General features: G+C 40.9%; 1 protein-coding gene across 1 annotated transcript in view; it reads left to right on the top strand.

Annotated features, from left to right (window-relative positions):
* The window catches only part of LOC121080468 (copper-transporting ATPase 2-like), a 29,396-nt gene extending 8,235 nt beyond the window's left edge, over window positions 1–21,161 (top strand). The window contains 15 exon segments of the mRNA XM_040578495.1: window positions 156–247; window positions 1,095–1,145; window positions 1,147–1,208; window positions 2,329–2,483; window positions 2,696–2,830; window positions 3,565–3,759; window positions 5,197–5,379; window positions 7,261–7,459; window positions 13,876–13,929; window positions 13,932–14,012; window positions 15,324–15,466; window positions 17,855–18,058; window positions 18,166–18,283; window positions 19,071–19,173; window positions 20,649–21,161. Of these exon segments, the coding sequence (XP_040434429.1) occupies window positions 156–247; window positions 1,095–1,145; window positions 1,147–1,208; window positions 2,329–2,483; window positions 2,696–2,830; window positions 3,565–3,759; window positions 5,197–5,379; window positions 7,261–7,459; window positions 13,876–13,929; window positions 13,932–14,012; window positions 15,324–15,466; window positions 17,855–18,058; window positions 18,166–18,283; window positions 19,071–19,173; window positions 20,649–20,913 (2,040 nt within the window). The 3' untranslated portion in view covers window positions 20,914–21,161.
* Window positions 21,162–22,976: the final 1,815 nt, after the last annotated feature.

Here is a 22,976-nt window from a genome sequence, read left to right as displayed (position 1 = left end):
TGTGATGAAAGTAGAATAGAACTATTCAGAGGAATTTTGAGTCAGACGTTTATGATGTAGCCTATATTATAGAAGGTCATTTAGTTCATTGGGTTAAGTGGACATCAGCATTTATCTATCTCAATATATCTTACACACTCTTCTCTGTTTCTTAGAGTAAGACCTCAGAAGCTCTTGCTAAACTTATATCTCTACAAGCCACAGAAGCCACTGTGGTGACTCTTGGACCTGACCACTCTATCACCAGGTATATATTTATGAACAAAAACCCCTTTGTTACCGAAATCTCGGAATGAAAAACTTATCGACACCAATGTGATGTAGATAAGCAGACACTTCTTTATTGATGGCCAGGTGCGTGAGTGAGTCCTCTCATGATCAACGCGCACCAGGTCCCAAAATCAGATTCCATATATAGAACTTGTTCATACATATTCATTAATTATTCATGCATAATCATAACATTTCCCATAAATCATTAACATACTCTCCTCCTATATCCGATTCTGCGCAGTAAAGCTTAGAAAGGTCTAGAAATGGGTCTGGGGTACGATTTGGGTAGGTGGTATATGAGTCGGTGGTCGCGATCTCCCCCTGCCGGAATTACCTTTTACTAAAGTTCACGGTTTCTTGGCAGGCACCTACAAGCTGTTCCAGTCGACTCTCCCCAGTTCCCATTAATCTCATATTCTGACATTTCAATACACCTCTGCATATAGAAGACTGGTTAAATACAAAGGAACCTTTCAACCCTAGAGTTATTACCTATGTTTTAACAATAGTTCCAGTCCCTTCTTCTAGCCTTGGTACAGGACGTACAGAAGATCTCATAACAACTTTTACTGTGTAGCTATAAGTTTCTTATAAAAATTTTTTTTCTTATCCTTCTATATTTTAATTTTATTAAATGATTTTATAAAATAAATTAATCAATCAAATAAAATCAATCAATCTTAACTTATTAACAAATCGATAACACCTTCAGCCTGCCTGGATGCACAGACTAGGCTTGTTACAGTTAATGTGAAAGCTTGGTTATTCTTTTGAAGCTACCGGTGTAAACAATGTGTCTGTTCTACTTGTGTCTTTTGCAGTGAGGAGCAGGTAGCTGTTGAACTGGTTCAAAGGGGTGATATCGTAAAGGTTGTTCCCAGTAGATGGAAAGGTCATTGAAGGCAGTTCTATGGCAGATGAGTCTCTTATTACTGGTAACTTCCCTTACACAAAGAAGTGACATTTTCTAGAACTCTTTCTTACAAGGGAAGAGGGCAGACCCAACCCTAAAGCTGCAGTCTGAATAAACTCCCACCTTAATGGATTCTGTGCCTAGCCTTCTTGAGCTTGAATCCAAATCCTGCAGCTGCACACACCCTAAAATGCTGAAGAATTTCTGCTCAGTTTGGTCACCTTCACTAATGTACTGATGGGATGGATAGAGTTTATTCTGGAGATCTGGTGGGAGTTTCCCCTGGAATGTATTTGTGGAGATGGTACCTTCTCAGAAATAATATCTAAAGGGCAATGGGGAAATATTGCTGAGATGTTGGGTGTATATGCATGGGCACCAAACAGGGCTTCTGACAGCGATCTCCCAGTGAGCAAGGAGAGGGAAAGAGAGCCTCACAACTTGATGCTCATTAAGGGTCACGAGACTTTTTCACAGCTTCTGATATTTTCAATTAATTTTGTAAATATAATAAGAATTTCCTGCATCATGCAATTCTCAGAAATAAGGTAAAGGATATAAAAACTTTACATTGGCATTGGCATACTTGTTTTAGTTATGTATTTACTTTGCTTGGGAAACAGAGACGCCCTTAGCTTAAGAGAACCAGTCATTATCACTAACTCTAAAAAGAGAGAAAATAAAGATTTTGTTGAGCTAGTGTTTTTGGAGAGGCAGCATGAGAACAGGAGCTTTGCCACAGAGACAACTTCTCTAGTCTTTGAAAACTGAGGGTGGTGGAAATAAATTGTTCAAACTCCAAAGGCTATGCAAAGTGTTAATTGGAGAAATTTCTAGAAGCTGCTTTTACAACCAGTTTGCTCCTGGCCCTTTTGAGGGATGGCATACTGGAGAGTTAGGACCAAGAAAACAGCATTTGCTTTGAAACTAAACCTAGAAAGATGTTTGTAGAAGTACGAGACCACTTACATATGTCTTCACTAGACAGAGATACACAATATGTGGTTTCTGGTCGTGCATAGTGGTTAGCATTTCAAGTTAGCATACTGATTTTGCTACCAAAAAAATGAGCTGTGTGCTAATGGACTATGTTCACTGTTATTAGGGGTATTGGCTCATTTATTCTTACCTTTTCTTTCTAGGGGAAGCTATGCCAGTCACTAAAAAGCCTGGGAGCACAGTGATTGCTGGTTCTATAAATGCACATGGCTCAGTTCTTGTTAACGCAACCCATGTTGGTAACAATACCACCCTGGCACAAATTGTGAAATTGGTGGAAGAAGCTCAAATGTCAAAGGTAAAAATAATAGAAAAGAAAACCTTAGTCCCATATTTTGATTAAATAAGGAAAAGAGTCTATATTTTGATATATTTACTTGTTCAGGAAACTGTGTTTTTTTCCAGACTTCTAAAAAGAATCAGATTAAGACTATTAGATATTTTAATGAACTCTGCATATTTATGTGTTTTGATCATAAACATGAAAATACCTGTTTTTCTTTTTTATAGGCACCCATCCAGCAACTGGCAGATATGTTTAGTGGATATTTTGTTCTATTTATCATCATCATTTCAACAGTGACATTGCTAGTGTGGATCACAATTGGTTTTATAAATTTTGATGTTATTAAAAAATATTTTCCTGTAAGTAATTTCATTAAGAGCTGGATTTTGGTGTTAGGATACCTTCCAGTGTAATTAACATACCATCTGTGGGTTTGATGTTGCAACCTGGCAAATACTTTTGTACAATGTGGTGTTTTCTACACAGAGCAGATAATTACACTAATTAAAATCTATCTGCAGGTATAAATATACCTTTGCATTTACCCCTTAGTTCTGAATGGGTTTTCTACAAACAAATTATTGGCAGTCTTTCTGGACTAAAAATAATCTATAGCTGCGTGGCAAGGAGCTGAACCATTCCTATCATGGCTGAAATATTTCTGGACATCCTTGTTCCTGATGGCAGATAGTGATTTTGGCTTTAGAAAGAAGATGAGCTTCTATTATCTTCAGGATGTGTATTTGCTGTGCTCAGCAGCTGTGGGGATCTGTGTGCCTGGGAGTAGGGTTCTCCCTTGCTAAGCTATGAAGGAAATGTCAACAAGTTATATCGTCATCTGGCAGCCTGAGAGCAGAGTCAAGTATATGTGTGCCTGAGCAGGAAAAAATCCAGAAAATACTGCCATAAACAATTCATAACATTGACCTTTCTCTACCATTACAGTAACAATAATAGATTGCTTTCCTATACAGGAGGTTTCCAGGTAAATGTTTTTTGAAATGGCTATGGTTGATTGTACATCTGTGTTATCTTCTATCAGCAATCATCCATCTCTTTCTTTCTTTTTTTTCCCCCTTCCCTTTTCTTGCAGAATCAGAACAAACACGTTTCAAAAGCTAAACTAATACTGAGATTTGCGTTTCAAACCTCAATCACTGTGCTGAGCATTGCATGCCCCTATTCTTTAGTCTTGGCTACCCCCACAGCTGTGATGGTGGGCACAGGAGTTGCTGCACAGAATGGTATTCTCATCAAAGGTGGAAACCCCCTGGAAATGGCACACAAGGTTAATAGTTTATTCTGTACTTTGGTAGCTTACCCAGCTGTTGCTACATGATATATAATTTCCCAGAAAGTCATGCTGGTGGAGAGAAAGACTGCAGGATGTTGTTTGGGTTTTTTTCTGTTGTTTGCTGCTCATTAGGTAAAGAAGACAAATCTGACCTTCTTTCTTCATAGTCACAGCAAAGTGTTGAGTGAGACTGCTAATTTTCTGCATGACCTCAGAGGTTTCTGACTTTTGTGCTTTCATTACCTTTTCTGCAAAAAAGCCCAATAATCCAGTGTTTTCCTTCTTTCTTCAGAGGAATGTTGTGAAATGTTCATGATCCGTAGCTTAAAATGTAGTATGTAAGAGAAAAACAGAAAGATCTGAAGTTAGTTTAGTGTATAGAAAAAAGATGGGAGGGAGGCAGAAAAAGCCCTTCAAAGACAGAAAAGAGATGAAAAGAGAAGGAGGAAATCTAAGAAGGAACAGGTTTGACATATTCACAGCCAGTGAAAAGAATATGAGTTTAAACCATGCTATGGTAGACTGGATTAGACATATGCAGAACCTTTCAAGTGAAAAGAGTGGTAAGAATAAATTAATCAGACTGGTAATTCTTGTTCTTACTGTACATTCTAAAGCATAAACCAGAACTTTTTCCAAGGCACTGCAAAACCCAAAAAGTTACTACTAATTAGTGTCAGAACTTTCTACCTTTTGAATTTAAGTGAGGCTAGCGTCAGGGCTTGGAAAATGAGGTGACCTGTTGGATTCTGCAAAGTCGATGGGTTGGAAGAGCTGGGAATGGAAATAGTGCCTACTTTATTAATTTTTTTTGGTTCTTGTGTTTCTCTGTGCTGTGTTTTTTAGGATTAGAATTGACTTGGTTTGGGTTTCAGTGTATGTGGGGGTGTGTTTTCTGGTTCATTCCCGATTCCTCAAGACCCTTTGTGCTGGCTAACAAGTGATTGAAGATTCTGGTGAATAACATGAGGCTGGTTTTGGTTAGGTTGTTTTTTCTGGAACCCGTTGCAGCTTCTTGTACTCTTCCTACCTGCTCTATCACCAAATAACTTCCTGAGTCCTCTTTCTTCAGTGCTATTGTTAATTGTTCAGAACAGCATTTGTAAAAGCCATCCTTGCATCATATCCCTTGTCGTAAAAGTGATTGAAGTGCCATTACATGAGTCCTGCATGTGAATACATACACAAAGGACAGTACAAGTCCTGCAATGACTCTGTTGTTTGAGATCCTGATATAGGTACGGGATGGTGAAAGCAGGTGAAATCACCTGCTCTACAGACAGTTCAAAGTACATACAGGAATCTCTACTTTTGTAGGTTTATTATGTCTTGGTGTGGATATAGTCACCTTGTTACTAAGGTCTTGCCTGTATTTATGTGCCTCCCTATGCTTGCAGGGCTTAGGCAGTAGCTCTGGTTTATTTCTTGCAGATCAAGACTGTGATGTTTGATAAAACTGGGACCATCACCTGTGGAGTTCCTAAAGTCATGAGAGTGCTTTTGCTGGGAGACATGGCTGTGCTCTCTCTGAAGAAGGTACTAGCAGTGGTTGGCACTGCAGAAGCCAGCAGCGAGCATTCTTTAGGAGTGGCAGTCACTAAATACTGGAAAGAGGTACTTAGCCTTCCTGTTTCATCTGAGACCTGAAGGGATCTGTGCAAATGTAGCAATGTTGCAGAAAAAAAGCAAGTCCCTGAGGGACAGGCCTGCCTGAAAAATAATAGGCTGGAAAGCTGGGAGATTTTATGATTGTGCATCTTAGTCTGGACAATACTAGAAGGCATATTCTAACCTTTGCTTTTCTGGTAATGCTGTGGAGTTCTCAAGCAAGATACTAAAAAGTTTTTCCTGAACTGGTGGGAAAATTCAGGTTTGTGGAATATGTGCAGGAGGGATACTTATGCTTCAAATAGCATTGTGAAGCAAATGTGTGTGGTGACATTTCATGTTACCTGACTCTAGTCTCTTCTATTAGTCACTTGCTTATCTGAATAGATTAGTCAAAAAGCTTTAAACCGTGATATTTGTGAGTTTCACAAATGAATTAATAGATCACTCAAATTGTTGCAAATTTTGCAAATGCTCAAAGGTCATTTATGTGTTGCATGTGTTCCTCAAGTGTTTCAGGAAGAATGAAAGCACAAATAGTAACCAAAACAGGAAGCGTGGTTTAAATAAACAATTTATTTCTGCTAAGACTAGTAATTAATTGATTAATGGAAAAATTCATTGGCAAGAATATATCAAATTTATTAGTGGTAGATCTTTCAGTGGTAAAATTTAGAAGCTAACATATAAATGTAGAAGTAAAAAGAGAGTATGGGTAATGACTCAGTTGCCTTTGTCATATTTTACATTTTCTGGTTTCAGATTTGTCTTAGTACACTGCTGTAGTCATCCCATGCACTTCTTATTACTGGATCTGGCTTATATTAATTGCAATGCTATACTGTCTGCTAATATTCTTACCACGTGCCTTATCATCCCTGTATTGTAATAAGGTTACTGAAAGGTACATGTAATTCCAACTTCCAAAGACAACCCAGAATAACTTGTTTATAAATTATTATTTTCTCCGTTCTTTTTGTAACTCAGGGTCCTGGTAATCCCTTTTCTCATCTTGAAGGTACTCACTGGCTTCTCTTTCTAATTCAACAGAAAGACCCAGTTTCTTTATCATCCAGCCAGATCACTCCAGGAATTAGATACAGCTTTTCACTATACTTTTACATATATATATATAAAAGATCTGATCCCCCACAGCCAGTTGTCTGTGAGGTTAGTTAGGATTTGCATCTTTTCAGAAGCTGTATGGCTTATCGTACAGTATTTCTCTTTAGTTCCTAGTCTTGGCTGAGGCCATGAACCACTAATGTAACTGCTTTGTTCTTGAACTGCCATGAATAGCTGTCCTTTATGGTTTTCTGGTGCTAGGGCTGTGATCTGTATGGCTGTCCCTTTCTAGCAGTCTAAACCACAGCATGTCCAGAACATCCTTATTTTTAGTTCTGTGCTACTGATACTCCATGCTGCTTTTCAGTCAGTCGGTCATTGTCAAGAAGAGGAATGAAGCCTCTTTTCAGCAGGAGTTATCTAATATTTATACCCTGTGGATAACTGGGTAGCTGAAAAAGTTCACATAGACATAGTCCAGCTGGCTGGACAAAAATGCACATCGCTCTCAGCTTATCTGAAGTAAAGCAAAAGTTACACAATAACAGGAAGATTTTGGTGGGAAAAGAATGTTGCAGGTGGGAACAGATAACTACAGAAGAGAAACTAGGGGCGGGCTTGGTATTTAGGCAACTAACCAATAATGAGCTTAACTTTTGTAATATGTATGAGCGAATTATAAGAAGGCATAAAAGGTGACTGTAAGACACAATAAACGAAGTCTGCTGATCACTCATATTGAGTGACTGTGTCTTCCCTCCGTCGCGACAATACCTCATGTGGGCAGCACAGACTGATGATGGACTCTGGTTATGTCCACAGGAGCTTGGCACTCAGAGCCTGGGATACTGCACCGATTTCCAGGCAGTCCCAGGCTGTGGCATCAGCTGCAAAGTTGGAGGTGTTGAGGCTGTCCTGGGCATGGCTGAGGAGGGTCTCAGTAAGCTGGACACTAACAGGAGCAGGGACAGCAGTGCACCTCTGGGAGATAACGTGCTGATCACGCTCTCGGAATCACATGGTATGTCTGCCCCTGAAGTGACCGCCAGTCACAATGTGAGAGCTAATGAATCAAGAGTCCTGACCCCTGTAAAACAATCCTACCAGACTAGGAACAACAGAAAGGTGGATATATGGCAGGAGGAGGCAAAGAACATGGTGGACAAAAATGTGCCTTAACAAAAATGGAAGCTCTCTGTTTCCCCTATTCTTGATACTCTTGATCTCTCTGCAATTCAGAAATCTAAATAACAATTTAAATGCTACTGTGATGTGCGGCAAATGAAGAGACGGGACGCAGCTTGATGCAAGCAAATGTCAATTTATTGTACAGAAGCACGAGGTTTTATACACTTTCAGAAGCTGCGCGTTTTAAACAGATCGGTTCTTGAAGCTAAGCCTTGCATACTAGGCAATCCCTGATTGGTGGTTAACTACCAGCAATCAACAGCAAGGTGTTACCTTTCCTTGGCGCCATCCTTGGCGCCATCGTCTCCCACTCCCCTGTGCTCTGCAAACATGCCTCATCATGTTAATTGTTGTCTAGACAAGCTCGAGCACATTCCCCTCAGCTAACTGATTGCCATGCATGGTCCTAGTTTCCAGCCCGCTCCTGCATCTCCCCCTTCCTGTTGCGCAAAAGAACCTTTGAAACCGAACGAGTAAAAACAAGGTATAAGTAATAGAACAAATAAAAAAAGCAACTAAGACATATTATCAGTGTCAAAATAACCCACTGTCTTTGTTCCGTACAATTTTACAATTTCCCCTTTTTGTTTTTGAACAGCTAGTGAGAGAGAGGGGGGTTAAGAGATAGGGTAAAGTTTAACGATTATGATAGTCTGCTTAGCTGTTTAGGGTAATAATAGTCTGCTTAGCTGTTTGCCAGATCTTACATGGTTTGTTTGGGTGTTGTGATAAGGTATACAGGAGTAAAGAGCCTTATGACCATATAAGTCCAGCTTTATGACCATATAAGTCCAAAGAAAGATTACAACCTTGCAAGAACAAGCCAAAGCTGGTTCTGCGGTTTGGACAAAAAACAGGACGTTACTGAGCCTGCGCCAGATGTGGGAGGTCACGAGGAAGACTCGCCTGCCTTCATCCTCAGGACCCCTGACGACCACCACCAGGGGACACTGCGCAAACTCAGTCGAGAAAAAAATATGGAAATGGCTCGCAGAACTAATTTTAATACTAAGCGGGGATAGGTAATGCATATGTATAAGCGTATTGCAACACATTATGAATATGTAATGAGATGCCTTATAAAAACAGAGCAAGTTTTCGTGTCAGGCGCGCACGGTTTTGGCGGGACTACCCCCCCCCCCCCCCGTGCTGCCCAGCGCTGAATAAACATACCTACTTTACAATCTTACAGATTGTGGAGTCTGCTTTCCGCACGTCACTAGTACCAGGTTTGCCATGTTCTGCAGGGCCCTTGCAAACATGACAGCAACCAAGGTAATAGCAAACAATACTGCCAATTCAGTGAATGGATGCCAAAAAAGACTGAAATTTTCTCAGATTTTGATAACATGTTGCTGCAATGGGGCGCCTAAAATCCACGCAGCGCATACCATCAAAATCCTCACAGCCATGTCCTTGAACCAACAACAAAAAGCAGTGGCAATTTTGACTCACGTTCTTAACTGCCTACCAAACAAGGTGATTTAACTCTTTAATGCTTTCCCTGCTGTTAATCCGGATAAGAGAAGAACCGCTGCGACACGTTCCCATCATAGCCTCCTACTACATTAGCATCTACAGAAAGACAATTATCGACATTCAAAGTGTAAACAGTATCATCTTCTTTTGTATTAACATTATACATAGGTGGAAGGGCAGACCAAACAAGAACTGGTTCAGTCAAAAAGTTCAAAACATAGCATGCCTTCTCTGAACATACCTCTGGGGTCATTCCCTTCATTCCCTCACTTTTTTATGCAAAGAGAAACACTTTTACCGTAACAGAGAAGCCTCTATTTACATCTCTGAGCCCGGACACAAACCGCAGCTGTATGCTCCACCAGGCTCAGGGCAGGAATCATTCATGCAGTTACAATGCTATATATCTCTACAAGCGTGCAGACACCTATTAAACACTAGATAACCATGTTCATCTTTCCTATTCTCCTTCACAATACCCAGCTGTTCTCTCATCTCTTGTTAGGTCAAATATTCTCCAGTTTCCTCTCCTATCTCTCTCTTCAGACATTCTCTATCCTCTTTTTTGCTTGTTAATTGCGACAAGGCAAAGGGTGTGTGTAGCTGGGTGACCATGACCTGCTTTATGTTACAATCAACTAAACACTGAATACAGGAAAAAAAAAAAAGGTATGGGAGACATAAGGCAAACATCAATAAGGTAGTTAAAGATAATTATAATAAATACTGTAATACTTTTGAGTCATGGCCCAAAGTTTCCCAGCCATGAGAAGAGACCAAAGGCATCCCGCCCCTGGCTCTGTTGTAGATCTTTGTTTTAAGGCTTTTGAGTTTTGTATACTTTTGTAAATTAATTCACAGTGGTCACTCAGATTCACGTAACACATCCTATCAAAGTCTTCACACTTGTGTCCCTGTGCTAATAATAAAAATCAATAGCAACTCGGTTCTGTAGCAACATATGACGGACAGAATCAACATCTGTTAATAAGCCAGGAAAAAAAAAATACTATTTCTAGTATTGCTTTGTTTAGCAAGCTAGCAGCCTAATTTACTAAGCAAGTTAAGTGTGTGTACTACTCTTACAGAAGAGATTAGAGAAGCAAAAATCTGTTATGCTGCATTCCAAAACTCAGCCTGAGAATTACAGTCTGCTGTGAGTTCTGCATTACAATCATTTGACACATGTTGGGGTTGCGATTGTGAAAGTTGCCCGTTTACAATTTTCATTGGCATTATCACAGCTAGTTGTTTTAAAAGCAACCCTTGAGCTTCCTGATGTTCAGCTTGTTGCAAAATATTCTGAAGCCAATCAATCAAGTTAGTATTAAAGTTAGTGACTCTCTAGGACCCTGCAAGACTGTGGCAAGACTCCCGCATCCTGACTGCCTTAATAGCCATCTCATTCATTTGCAAACAGTTGTCCCTGGGATACCTTGCCTGAGTCACAGAATCGGCACAATTATTTTCTCCAGCCATCTGCTCATAGTTAACAGCAATTCCCCGATTAAGGTTTTCAATCAAGGCCACTACACATAGCTCACAAAAATCAAATAACCACATCATATACTGTATCAGTTAGTACCATACAAAGCAATGACTTCCAATCATGCAGTGTGAGCGTATAAGGCTCTGCCATCACTTCAAGAAGGAACATATCAAATGTATTATGAATCCTCCCTTCCCGCACTGCTTTGCTTAACTCTTTAACAGCCTCGTATTGCACAGGCTGCCACTCTCGAGGTTGATTTGTCTGACAAAATACTGAACATGCCATAGCGACTCCCAAAACCCATCACTGAAGTGTTTCCCACTTGCATTCCTGCCACCAATCCCTCAGACTCCCTTTCACCCTCCCCAAAACTACAGTCAATGCATCAGGAGAGACAATGGGGTGGGGGAAAGGTCTAGCTCCTTTTCCAGATCTATAGGACCTGGATCAAAAGGTTTATCAGTGTCAATGGAATCATTGTCCGAGTTGTCCTGTTCCCGTGCTTGCTCCTGTGTTGTGAGGGTCGCTGCAATCAGTGACAGAAGCTTAGGGGGCAGAGGAGGTGTGGACAGAATCGCCATCGCTGACTGTGTCTTGAGAAGAGTCGCGTTGTCGGTGGAATTTACAGCTTCCTCTGGTTTAGCACCGTTAGTAGAATTAGTCCACACTTGGCAAAGAGTAGTCAGAATTTGCCACCAAGATGCTAAATGCATTCCCGACACGGAGTTCCCCTCCGCGGCAGCATCATACTGACGTGTGGAATTAGACTCTGTAACTGGAAAGTTATAAAGTAGGTATGTTTATTGCACGCAGATGCACGGGGGATCGCTACTCCACTAGCGTGCATGCCCGAAGTGACGAACCATCTCACATTTATACAATAAAACAAATGAATATTCAATTAACGCCTATACATATTCCTTACCTAAACCCACTTACTCTCACTTCGTATGTTAATTAGCTTATCAGTCCCTTGCCTGGAATGTGGTGGTCTTGCAGGTTTGTAGGTGATTCATGTCCTTGCGACCATCTGATCTTCTCCAGCAAGGAGACTTAGCACTCCCTCCCTCTAGATAGCATTGGAATGACTCTCATCCTTTTCTCATTCTTTTTTAAATAGCCCCTTTGTTAGAGGAAGAAGGGCAGGCGTCTCCTCAAAACTGTCTCCTCAAAAACTGTAGTTGTCTCCTCAGAGCTGTGTGCCTATGTGACCAGACACCGCACCCATGACTAGTCACCATACCCACATTCCTGAGAAGACATATACAATCACGATCGATGTCCATTGTCCCCATTTCACACTATTTCTCCATATCAATACAATTGGCTGCTGTATGTACACACTTTCATTCTTTCAAAGTCTCTAAAGTTTCTTGGCTGCTCACCTGTCTCGATGAATACAGGTGTTATCCTCGGGGTTTAGGTTGTCCGCCTGGTCCAGACAGCAAGACGATCGTTCAGCCAAGACGTCTCCTCCGGAACGCAGCCCTCTTCCTCGAGCTGTCTTTTTTCCGTCCTTATTCTTCCAAGGCTTCGGGACACCACCATAGGGGCCACCATTTGAGGAGACTGAGGCACGGACTCCCTGATCTGACTAGAAGACCCTTCATGAGTCCATGTACGTCTCTTTCTGGGGACGAAGCCTGATTCCCCATTACGGATTTCCCACAGCTCACCTCTCAACTCCGGAGGGATTTCTGGCCGGCTCCTGCTTCCTTTCAGCAGATCATTCAAAGTTCTGTGGGATTCGCTGCATGTCGCTCAGACAGGCGATTCGAGAGCCCTTCACGTCAGATCCTTAAACGCATCACGTCGGGGTCACCAATTTGCGGCGAATGAAGAGACGGGACGCAGCTTGATGCAAGCAAATGTCAATTTATTGTACAGAAGCACGAGGTTTTATACACTTTCAGAAGCTGCGCGTTTTAAACAGATTGGTTCTTGAAGCTAAGCATTGCATACTAGGCAATCCCTGATTGGTGGTTAACTACCAGCAATTAACAGCAAGGTGTTACCTTTCCTTGGTGCCATCCGTCTCCCACTCCCCTGTGCTCTGCAAACATGCCTCATCATGTTAATTGTTGTCTAGACAAGCTCGAGCACATTCCCCTCAGCTAACTGATTGCCGCGCATGGTCCTAGTTTCCAGCCCGCTCCTGCAGTGATGGGTACTCAGAAAGTCCTTACAATACATAGACAATAAGGCATACACAGCAATGTTCTTTTTGTGTAGAATGGTCCAGCAGAGAGCAAAGTTTGCCAATTAGCATTATCTCCCCATTTAGAGCAGTTACCTTTAACATATGTTGTCTTACTGCAACTTCTTATATCCTACCCTTTAGTTCCCTATTAACTTGGACCTCTTGTTTTCTTTTCATATATCTCTCAAGGCACTTAATCAAAAATAAAACCTATTCAGCAGATGCACAATAAAGCATGTTACATCTGCAAACCAAGTTTCAGTGCCTGATGTTTTTGATTAGGCCAATACATTTGTTTTTGTTTCAGGGTCTGTGGAAGCCACTTTGCTCTTTTGTAGTGTAGGAGAGAAAGAAAAAGTATTTAAAGCCATCCTTAAGAAGCTTATCAGTTCTCTTCAGAAGGCTGTGGCTCTCCTGACCTTTTTGAGAAAGCTATTAGAAGAATTAAATAAAATAAGAACTTTAATCATTACAACTGTGCCATTTGTGAATGGTGTTAATGTAATATTTTTCTCATCTGCTTCATTCAGCTCTTGTGAAGTTGGATTGAATATATAATGAGGTGCTTTACAAACTGTTTCATTCTTCGTTAGAACAAAACTACTTTTTTCTTACCAGAAATAGCCTTTATATGTGAAAGAAGTCATTAGTTGTGAGAACAAAGCAGCATGGCATTTATGAAATGTGCATACTGCATTTATTCAAAAAAACAATGCCATCTAGCAAAGGCAAATACAGGCAGATACTTCTATTAAGTATGTTAGTTCATGATGCAGTTCTGTGCATAAACAGGCACAGATTGAGTCTTGAAGGAGAAAAGTTTTATGAGGCTGTCTTCAGGTAGTGCCTATGCGTTTGTGTTTGGCCATGACAGCAGCACATCAACAAGACTAATTCTGTTTGTGTCTTGGTGTGAGCATTGCCAGTCTGGAACACACATACACAAAAAAATTTTAGGAAAACATCTTCAGAATAACTTTCTATAGCTAATGCAGCCAGACATTGTCCTCCTCAAACACTTCTGGCTTGTGTTCACTATTTTTGAGTTGCTCATTTTTCTTTATGTCTGTGCACAAAGGTCCATCAGCTTCTCATACATACTCGGTGTTGATTGGAAATCGTGAGTGGATGCGACACATATTGCAAATGACGTGAATGATGCAATGACAGACCATGAAACGAAAGGACAGACTGCCATACTAGTGGCTATAGATGGTAACTGCTGTTCTTTGGAGTGACTTAAGAAATTGTCAGTTGATCCAACCATGGAACTTAAAAAGAAACTCTGGAGCAATTGATCAGTGACTTAGTGTCAAGAAACTACTGATCTTTTAGTGCAGAACTGCTTGTGAACTGCAAAGTATCAAGGTGTTCTTAAAAGAAGCCTTCACCTCAGAACACTGTTCATAAGATTTTGTTGGGCAGTTTTTAATTTAACTATTTATTTCTGGACTTCCTGTTGTCTAGGTCTGTTGCTCAGAAAAGCAGTGCTAGTGCAGTGATATGTCCCATCCTGATTTTACATCACGTAAGGATCAGAGGCCAACCTATTGCATCACTGACTTCAAAACATTTCATGAATAAACATGATTCATTAGATCATTCAAGTATAATAGATTTGACTAAAAGAGTTTTGCCAAAGGGGTTCTGTTCTGTGCTGTACATACAGAAAAAGATCCCAGACAATACCTCAACATGAGAAACTGCTGTAATGGTGATATATTACCAGTGCATTTGTGGTCTTGAAGTGAGGTCTCTGGTTCAATTACTAAATAAATATACTTGGTGCTCCTAGAGAGCAATTTTGAGAGGCATTTGCATGCCTTGGCCTGGGCTCCATCATCAGTCCAGTAATACTGAATGCTCTTAACATGAAAGTAAGGGCTTTGATGTACAACTGGTGTTCCTATCACTGTTAATGATAGCAGATAGAGATGCAGGGGTACAAAACCTACCTAAGTCCTTTGAAAAGGTAACATGCAATGATAAACCAATGTGAGATTTTTGTAAGTCACATGAAAGACATGTGGATGCACCTTTGAGTCACTATGTTGGAAGGCAGCTGCAACACTTTTGTATGGAAGTAATTAATTGTAATAGAGATCCAACCCTGAAAGATTAGGAGACATAATTCCAGATACTTTATATGCTTCCTTCTGGAGGAATGGCTTCAACATGTGACCTGGACACAATTATCCAAACTTTCTCTAGCCCGCTATTGTATTTGTCTGTACCATAAAAGCTAGAAGTCAGGCATGTGCAAAAGCTACCCTCCTCCCCTTCCTCCTGGTCCCTAAACATCAAAGGTGTTTGTTGTTTGATCTGAAGCAGATAAGTGTGAAAAGTTTGTGTGTGTGTGTGTAAGAAAGAGACCATAACTTAGAAAACTGTAGACAGTTGTTCAGGTTTATGAGTGTCAATTTTGCCCAGAATGTGGGCACATGGTGTGATGGAGGGAAGTCCTGTTCTCTCACTGCCTTTCTGCCTCCCACAGCTCTCTCTAACAGAGGACATTTCTTTGTGTAGGCGTTTTGTGTGGAATGATTGCAATAGCAGACACTGTCAAGCAGGAGGCAGCCCTTGCTGTGCACACACTGAAAAACATGGGAATAGATGTGGTGCTGATAATCGGGGACAACAGAAAAACTGCAAAAGCCATTGCTACTCAGGTATCTGCTTCTTTACATTTTTTAAAAAATACATAATGATGTTCTAAAACTCTGCTTACTGCAGTGAATTTGGGGCAGGAAATCAGAGTTTCACTGAATGCATTAAATGAAGATTAGCTTTTCTTGGATTGAGGCCAGTGGCTGCCTCAAGATCCCACTGAAGACAAGCAGTCAGTCCTTCTTCAGAGGTACAAAGGTTCTTGCAGTAATTAATCTGTTGCTGAACTGAAGCCTCCTGCTTTCCTTCACTGAAGGGCAGTCATGTTTGGTTAGTGATGAAGGAAATTTGCTTTAAGGTCCAGTCCTGTTCCCAACAAGGTAAGTGGGGATTTGTCATTAAGGGCAACAGTAATAACAGTAAGAATTGTTAAGAAGCATAGCAGTCTAAAAGATGTTGGGTTTACATGAGATTTCCTTGATCTCAAACTAAATGTTGCTTGAAAGGCAAAGCCAAAATCTCACTCCACCTTGCTACATTTCTATTCTCTCCACCTTAATTTTTCTCTTTCCCTTTTGCATCAATCTGCTTCTAATCTACTGTGTGCTACCTCGCTTTCCTCAGATATCTCACCACACAGCTAACTCAGCCAGCACTGTGGTATGCATGTTCTCGCATGTTGTGAGGTCTGTTTTTTAAATCAGTGTGACGCTTTAATCCTTCTATTTTGTTTCACACTTTCACTTTTGTGTTCAATTGTGGTAAAGTGCTTTCCTACTCAACTTTGTTAAGAGAAGTCTTTCAGAAACAAGCTTTTATTTATGGTTCCAGGCACTCGGGTGAAGTTTTCCAACAAGCTTAGTCTGTGCCAACCTATATTTTCATTGAATTTTTGGCACTTACTTTCTTTCCAATGGAAAAATAGTAAGCCAGTCCTAAAAACTTTTTAAAATGTTACTTTTTCAAAGGTTAAAAGAGAGCTCCTACCTTGTGTAGTGAAAAGCTGATCTCTGCCTGCTGAGGCAGCCAAACCAGGAGCATTATGCCAGCTCTCTTCTGTACACCACCAGTGCTAAAGCCATTGGTAACAACTCCTTATAAGTTGAGATGTGGATGGGTAGAAGTGTTTAGGCAGCCATCTGCTTGATCTTCATAGTCTCCTTGAGACTTGGACATACTTGGCATTTCTGTGTTTCCCCTACTGCAACTGCCTGATCATATGGGGTTCCTGTGTTGCATTATCTGCTTGAGAGCAGGAAGGCTCCACAGAGGGATCTGGGCAGGGTGGACGGATGGTCTGATGGGCCAGTTGTATGAGGTTCAACAAGGCTCAATGCCAGGTCCAGCACTTGCATCACAACAACCCCACACAGCACTACAGGCTTGGGGCAGAGTGGTTGGGAAGCTGCCTAGTGGGAAAGGACCTGGGGGTGCTGGTTGACAGCTGGCTGGACATGAGCCAGCAGTGTGCCCAGGCAGCCAAGAAGGCCAGCAGCATCCTGGCTTGTAACAGGAACAGTGTGGCCAGCAGGACAAGGGCAGTGAGCGTCCCCCTGTACTGGGCACTGGTGAGGCCGCACCTCGAATCCTGTGCTCAGTTTTGGGCCCCTCACTGCAAGACAGACACTGAGGTGCTGGAGCGTGTCCAGAGACGGGCCACGGAGCTGGGGAAGGGTCTGGAGCACAAGTCTGATGAGGAGCAGCTGAGGGAACTGGGGCTGTTCAGCCTGGAGAGGAGGAGGCTCAGGGCAGACCTTACTGCTTTCTACAGCTGCCTGAAATGGGGGTGTAGTGAGGTGGGGGTCGGTCTCTTCTCCCAAGTAAAAAATTATAGGATGAGAGGAAACAGTCTCAAGTTGCACCAGGGGAGGTTTATTAGGGAAAATTTCTTCACTGAAAGGGTTGTCAAGTGTTGGAACAGGCTGCCCAGGGAAGTGGTTGAGTCACCATCCCTGGACATATTTAAAAGACGTGTAGATGTGGTGCTTGAGGACATGGTTTAGTGGTGGACTTGGCAGTGCTGGGTTAATGGCTGGACTCAATGATCTCAAAGTCTTTTCCAACCTAAAAAAATTCTGTGATTCTGTGGTTTCACTGAAAATTTTTTTCATGCTACAAGCAGCATGATTAGCTGAAAGCTGGCTCTTTTAATCATCAAACCTTTTTTGCCAGGGCAGTAGAGCTGTAGAAGCAATGTGGGGCATGATGCTAATGACAGAACATGGTTTGCCAACACCTCTGCAGTAAAGATGGAAGGGGCTGTAATCAGTCCCTTTCTTATGCCAAAGACACGTTGCTTTTCAGCTTCCTGTGAAGATTGCAAGTGTTGTCTCCAGTGGAATTGGCTTAGTTGGTCTTCCTTTGCTTCTCCTTCACCCAGAATAGCAAATGGCTCTTCCTTTCAGCATGAAGCATATCACCAACTGGATATGTTTTTTCTTTGTACATAGGTTGGGATCAAAAAAGTCTTTGCTGAGGTTCTTCCTTCCCACAAGGTTGCAAAGGTCCAGGAGCTCCAAAATGGGAGGAGGAAGGTTGCAATGGTTGGTGATGGAGTCAATGATTTCCCTGCACTAGCCAGGGCCGATGTTGGAATTGCAATTGGAACGGGCACCGATGTTGCCATTGAAGCAGCAGATGTTGTTCTTATCTGAGTGAGCACTAGTTTTGACCTGTCCTATCTTATCACTGACACTCCTCTTTTTGGTTTGTTTTCTGAAGACTGCATGTGGAAAACTTTCAATGCTCTTCTGTCTTGCAGAATGACTTGCTGGATGTAGTTGCCAGTATTCACTTATCAAAGAGAACAGTTTGAAGAATACGGATAAATCTGATTCTTGCCTTAATTTATAATCTGCTTGGAATACCCATAGCAGCAGGTATGTGACTGCCAGAGCTCAGCTTGTTGAAGACGGCAGCACAGTTGAGTTCTGTGGTGCGTCTTACAGGATCTCCTGCTCAAGGAACCAAATAGAGGTTCATAGAGTAGTTAAAACTTAGCAGGAGGAGGACAGAATAAATACGTTCTCTTTTTTTTGTTTGTTTGTTTTTCATGTTGTAGAAAAAAAATCTTTGTTTCCCAAATTTTAAACTCTTAGGAAAAAGTTCTCATGAATGAAATTAAAACCATGCTCTTATTTCTCATAGCGGTACTTGGGGATTAGTTTCTTTATATTCAAAGCCAGCTCTAATCAGAGATACTATCTGACTTCTGGGTGCTCCCTCTTTTATTCACCCTGAATCACACATTTTCTCTTCTACTTCTTGCATTCTCTGTTTCTGTCAGACATCTCATGCTCCAGATTCCTCCTTAAAACTTACTTCAAGCATTCTTTCTTTATGAGTAACTTCTCTGTCCTTTGCCTGGACTATTGCCTTGTCTTTCTGTTGCTTTTGCTTTGTTTCATATGTGCAGAATAGCTGAAGGGGACAAACAGTCTTACCTTGTGGCCGCAGTCTTGTAACTGAACTGGTGCTAAGGTCATCCCTTGCAACAGAAGGGACGTTTTAAAATAAGTAAGTAAATATATATCAATCTAGCTCTGTTTATGGAGATCTCCGCAGGTCATGTTGCAGAACTGCCAGTCTGTTCTATAATGTCCAGGGACAGAAATGTCTGTATCGGGACAGGCAGCTCTAGCTCATGCCCGTATGTTTTTTTGCTAGGTGTGTTCATGCCTGTTGGCCTTGTGCTTCAGCCTTGGATGGGATCAGCTGCAATGGCAGCTTCTTCTGTGTCTGTCGTGCTGTCTTCCCTGCAGCTGAAATGGCAAGTTGTCTTATACTAATCAGCTGGGGACCCTTAGGTAGCTCTGCTGCTGGGACTCAAGTGAGAAGTTACTTTGGGCTTTGTATACCTAAAAGTACCTGACAGTCCTTTAATGTAGCGTTGTTCTGTCTAATCCTTGGCTCCAAAGAGACGTGTCACTATCATGAACAGACCTGGAGTAAGACAGTACTGAGCATTCTTTAACTAGCAGCTAAAAGTGTAACTGGATGCCACTGTGTTGGAGATGTAATTCAATACCAAGGGAGGTAATGATCAACACTGGGTTTGCTGTGAATATCAAGTGAACAAATCATTCAAAATCTAGATTTGTACATGGTTTTATTTTTTGTCTATTTAACTTAGCCAGAGAGAAAGAGAGCAGCAGTGTATTTATTCTTTTGCACCTTACTGTAGATAAAGTATCTTACTCTATTTTTTTGGAAGTGAACCAGTTTCTGAACTGTAGCAAGATTTTTCAAATTGATAGACTCGCAGAATGCTTTGGGTTGGAAGGGACGTTAATTTTATTAATTTCTTTAGGCTAGATTTTTGGGTGCCCTTTTTGGATGCAGTTACAGTGGGCCTGTTTTTAACAGCATTGTGAGCAAACAACTTTCAAAAATAAGACTCTTTACAGTGTCTGAAATTAGTCCAAACCTTCACGTGTTCCTACAGCACCTGGGGTCTTCTGTAGTGTCGTGTAATTTATAGTATAGTGTAGTACAGTATAGTATAAACTAATATAGGAAATCTGTTGCTGCATCATGTTTCTGATCCTGCAAATGCTCAGTGAGACCACAATCTAGAATGAAAACTACACATGTGCTTATGTTTGTTTGCAGAATCAGCCCTACCACTATAGAATTTTCATCCTAAGAACTTTCTGTGTGTAGTTACGCAAAGGATGAGAAATTTCTGAGAAGGGATTCCTTTATTCTCCAATCATTTTGATCTTCTGCTGATTACATTAAGTATCAGACACAATCATGGTTAGATATTGAGAACCCCCCAAAACATACTTGGCTTCAGACTTATGGAAGCTGTATTCCAGTATAACCTGTAGTCCAGTAATCTTTCTTGAAGCTTTACATCAGCTGAATAGAACTTCAGATTCCAAAGAACACGAAAATACATGTATGTGAAGAAGACCATGCAAACTTGCCCTTGCTGGGTTTTTTTTGACCTAGAATACATTGAATGGGTCATCAAGTCCATTCCCCAGCAACTGTCTGCTATGAACCCTTTCATAATTCATAATTCAGCAAACTCATATTTTTTCTTAAGGAACGTCGCTTTGAGAGTCCTTCTCTTTTACTACTGAAATGTCTTAGTGCAATGGGACCAGTACTCTCAGTCATTAACATTGTGTCTGAAGTGCAGGTAACATTTAGGTTATCAGAAGTTTCAGAGTTGTTCTAATGCCAAAGACACTTCTGCACATCAGTTCCAAACATCTTTTCTCTTTTTCCTCTTAGTTACAAGAAGCCAAACACAGAAAGTTATGAAGCACAAGCTCAAGGCCGCATGAAGCCACTTACTCCTTCCCAAATCAGTGTTCGTATTGGAATGGATGATAGGAGGAGGGATTCATCTAAATCAGCTCCTTTGGATCAGATTAGCCAAGTGTCTCTCTCTTCCTTGACTTCAGACAAGCTACCAAGATGTAATGATTTTGTTGAGGAGGAAGGGGACAAGTGGTCATTGCTCATGAATGGAGGAGATGAAGAACAGTACATCTGAAGCACTGTATTTTTAGTACTGGAGGAAACATTCCTCCTCACTAGCAGTGGGAGGGTCCGACACTTCATCAAGAGTTTCAGGGCTCTAAGTGAAAACGTTCCTTCAGCTCATAAAGCAATTGCAACTCAGCTCAATGTTGGGTTGTATGGACTGTGGGGTTTTTTTCAGGTCACCAGTTATTTCTAGTCACAGAAAGAATCTGTGACTTTATAATTAACTGGCTCCTTTGCACACAGCAATTAGTGACATAATGTGAAATTGTAATTTTCAGAGTCTAAAAATGCTGCTGTCTTCTGGACTGTTTGCTGGGCATCAAATTTCATACTTTTCACTCTTTCTAACTTTACTCTTTTAAAAGCACATGAAACAAAAGCATTTTCAGAGCCGCCAAATACCGTTCTCTGTCTCCGAGTGAAAATAGCCATGGCACAAGAAGCTCTGTGGTCAGAATTTTTATTTTTATACAGAATCCTAACTAGTCATGTCACTGTGAGAGCATTTTGTATTTAGGATTCATGTGCATGTCCTTGGACCAAAAAAGCTTCAGTGTTTCACTGACTATAATTCTCTGACAGGTCTCTTTCAAAGCTTTTCACTTGCTTTCAGATATCACATCCTTCTGATGCACATTTCCATTGCTAAACTTGTTCTGTGATTCCCACTGCTCTCCTAGATTTTATCTTTTGCTCCATATCAGCTGTTTTCCCCCTCTTTTTTTTTTTGCGCAAGATATCTTCTAGAGTTACTTATGTTTATAGATATTTCTGTTTTGGAAAAACTCTGTTAAGTCACCAGGAACTTTTCTGTTCCTATTGAAGCCCACAGAGGCAGAGCAATTCCTGGTTCAAGTTAGCATATCATATTCCTGTGGATACCTTGCAGGACCCCATGAAGCTCCTGACAGTTGGGCAGTTATCTGTGTCTTCCTTCTAGCAGAGTGAAGAATTTATGCCAGTGTGAACAAAGGTGGTACTTGCCATGGTGTGACTGAGAACAGAACTAGCACTGGTGTGACTCCAGCACGGCTGAATGGAATGAGTTTGTTGCATAAGTTAAACCCAGGTTGATGGCTGCTTAAAATGGAGCCAAAAGTTTAAATGGTAAAGGTAGAAAAACAGCCTTAAAATGTGGGGCTTCTATTTGCTATCATATAAATAGCCTTTTCTGATGACAGAGGACCTGAACTAAGAATATTTGTAATAGCTTAAAATTTGATGTCAATTTGTTTTGAATTGTTTTAAATTTTCCTCTTTGCTTGAGTTTAATGAGAACCAAGGTTCTTCACTTTAACATCTTTACAAAAGCTTGCAGTAACTTGATCACTGTGAATGTCAATTTCTTCCCTTAACACCTTTTAGAATCACAGCAGTAGGAATCAATGACTTTGGTGCACCGAACCCAATCCTGGCGTGCTGTGTTGCTCAGCTGTAGGACTGTGAAGTAAGAAGACCAAAGTTTTATAGTCTAATCTAAAAAGTAAAAGAAGAGGACTTACCATGCTAAACAATGTGACATAACCGCTTACTTTCACTAACTCAAATATAGAGCTGTTTCCAGTATGGGTTCAAATCCTGCTCTTCCTAATGTAAAAATGAAAAACAAGTCAGAGAGGAAAAGAATTGTGCTGAAAGCATTGGGCAGATCTTCCTATTATCTCTTCCTCTTAGTATTAACTTGAGCTCTCCTTAGTAATCATTGATGGCACTGTCTTAAAAATGATGACAAATCAGTTTTAAAACGGATAAAATCTCTTTATATGTATAGAGACTACTTTCACAGCACACACACTTTTCAAACATGTGGTAGGTGCCTACACATGTCCCTGTGAGGAAGATGGTTTACTGTTTCACTGTTTTATGTTTTCTTACCCGTGCTTACAGTAAAACTACTGTGTTAAAAAGCAAAAACCCCAAAACCAAACAAGCAAACAAATAACTTTGTGTCTTTGTTTTTCTCTTTTTTTCAGAGGGATACAGAAAAAAAAAAGACTGTAATCAGTGATTGTTGGATTGCAGGATACATATGCACAAGAGATTTTGTGACTGCTTTGTGATCTATTTCTG

The sequence above is a fragment of the Falco naumanni genome, chromosome W (genome assembly GCF_017639655.2).
Source record: "Falco naumanni isolate bFalNau1 chromosome W, bFalNau1.pat, whole genome shotgun sequence".
Classification (NCBI taxonomy): domain Eukaryota; kingdom Metazoa; phylum Chordata; class Aves; order Falconiformes; family Falconidae; genus Falco; species Falco naumanni.
Note: the sequence above shows the minus strand (reverse complement) of the source record. Positions and strands in the feature narration are given on the sequence as shown.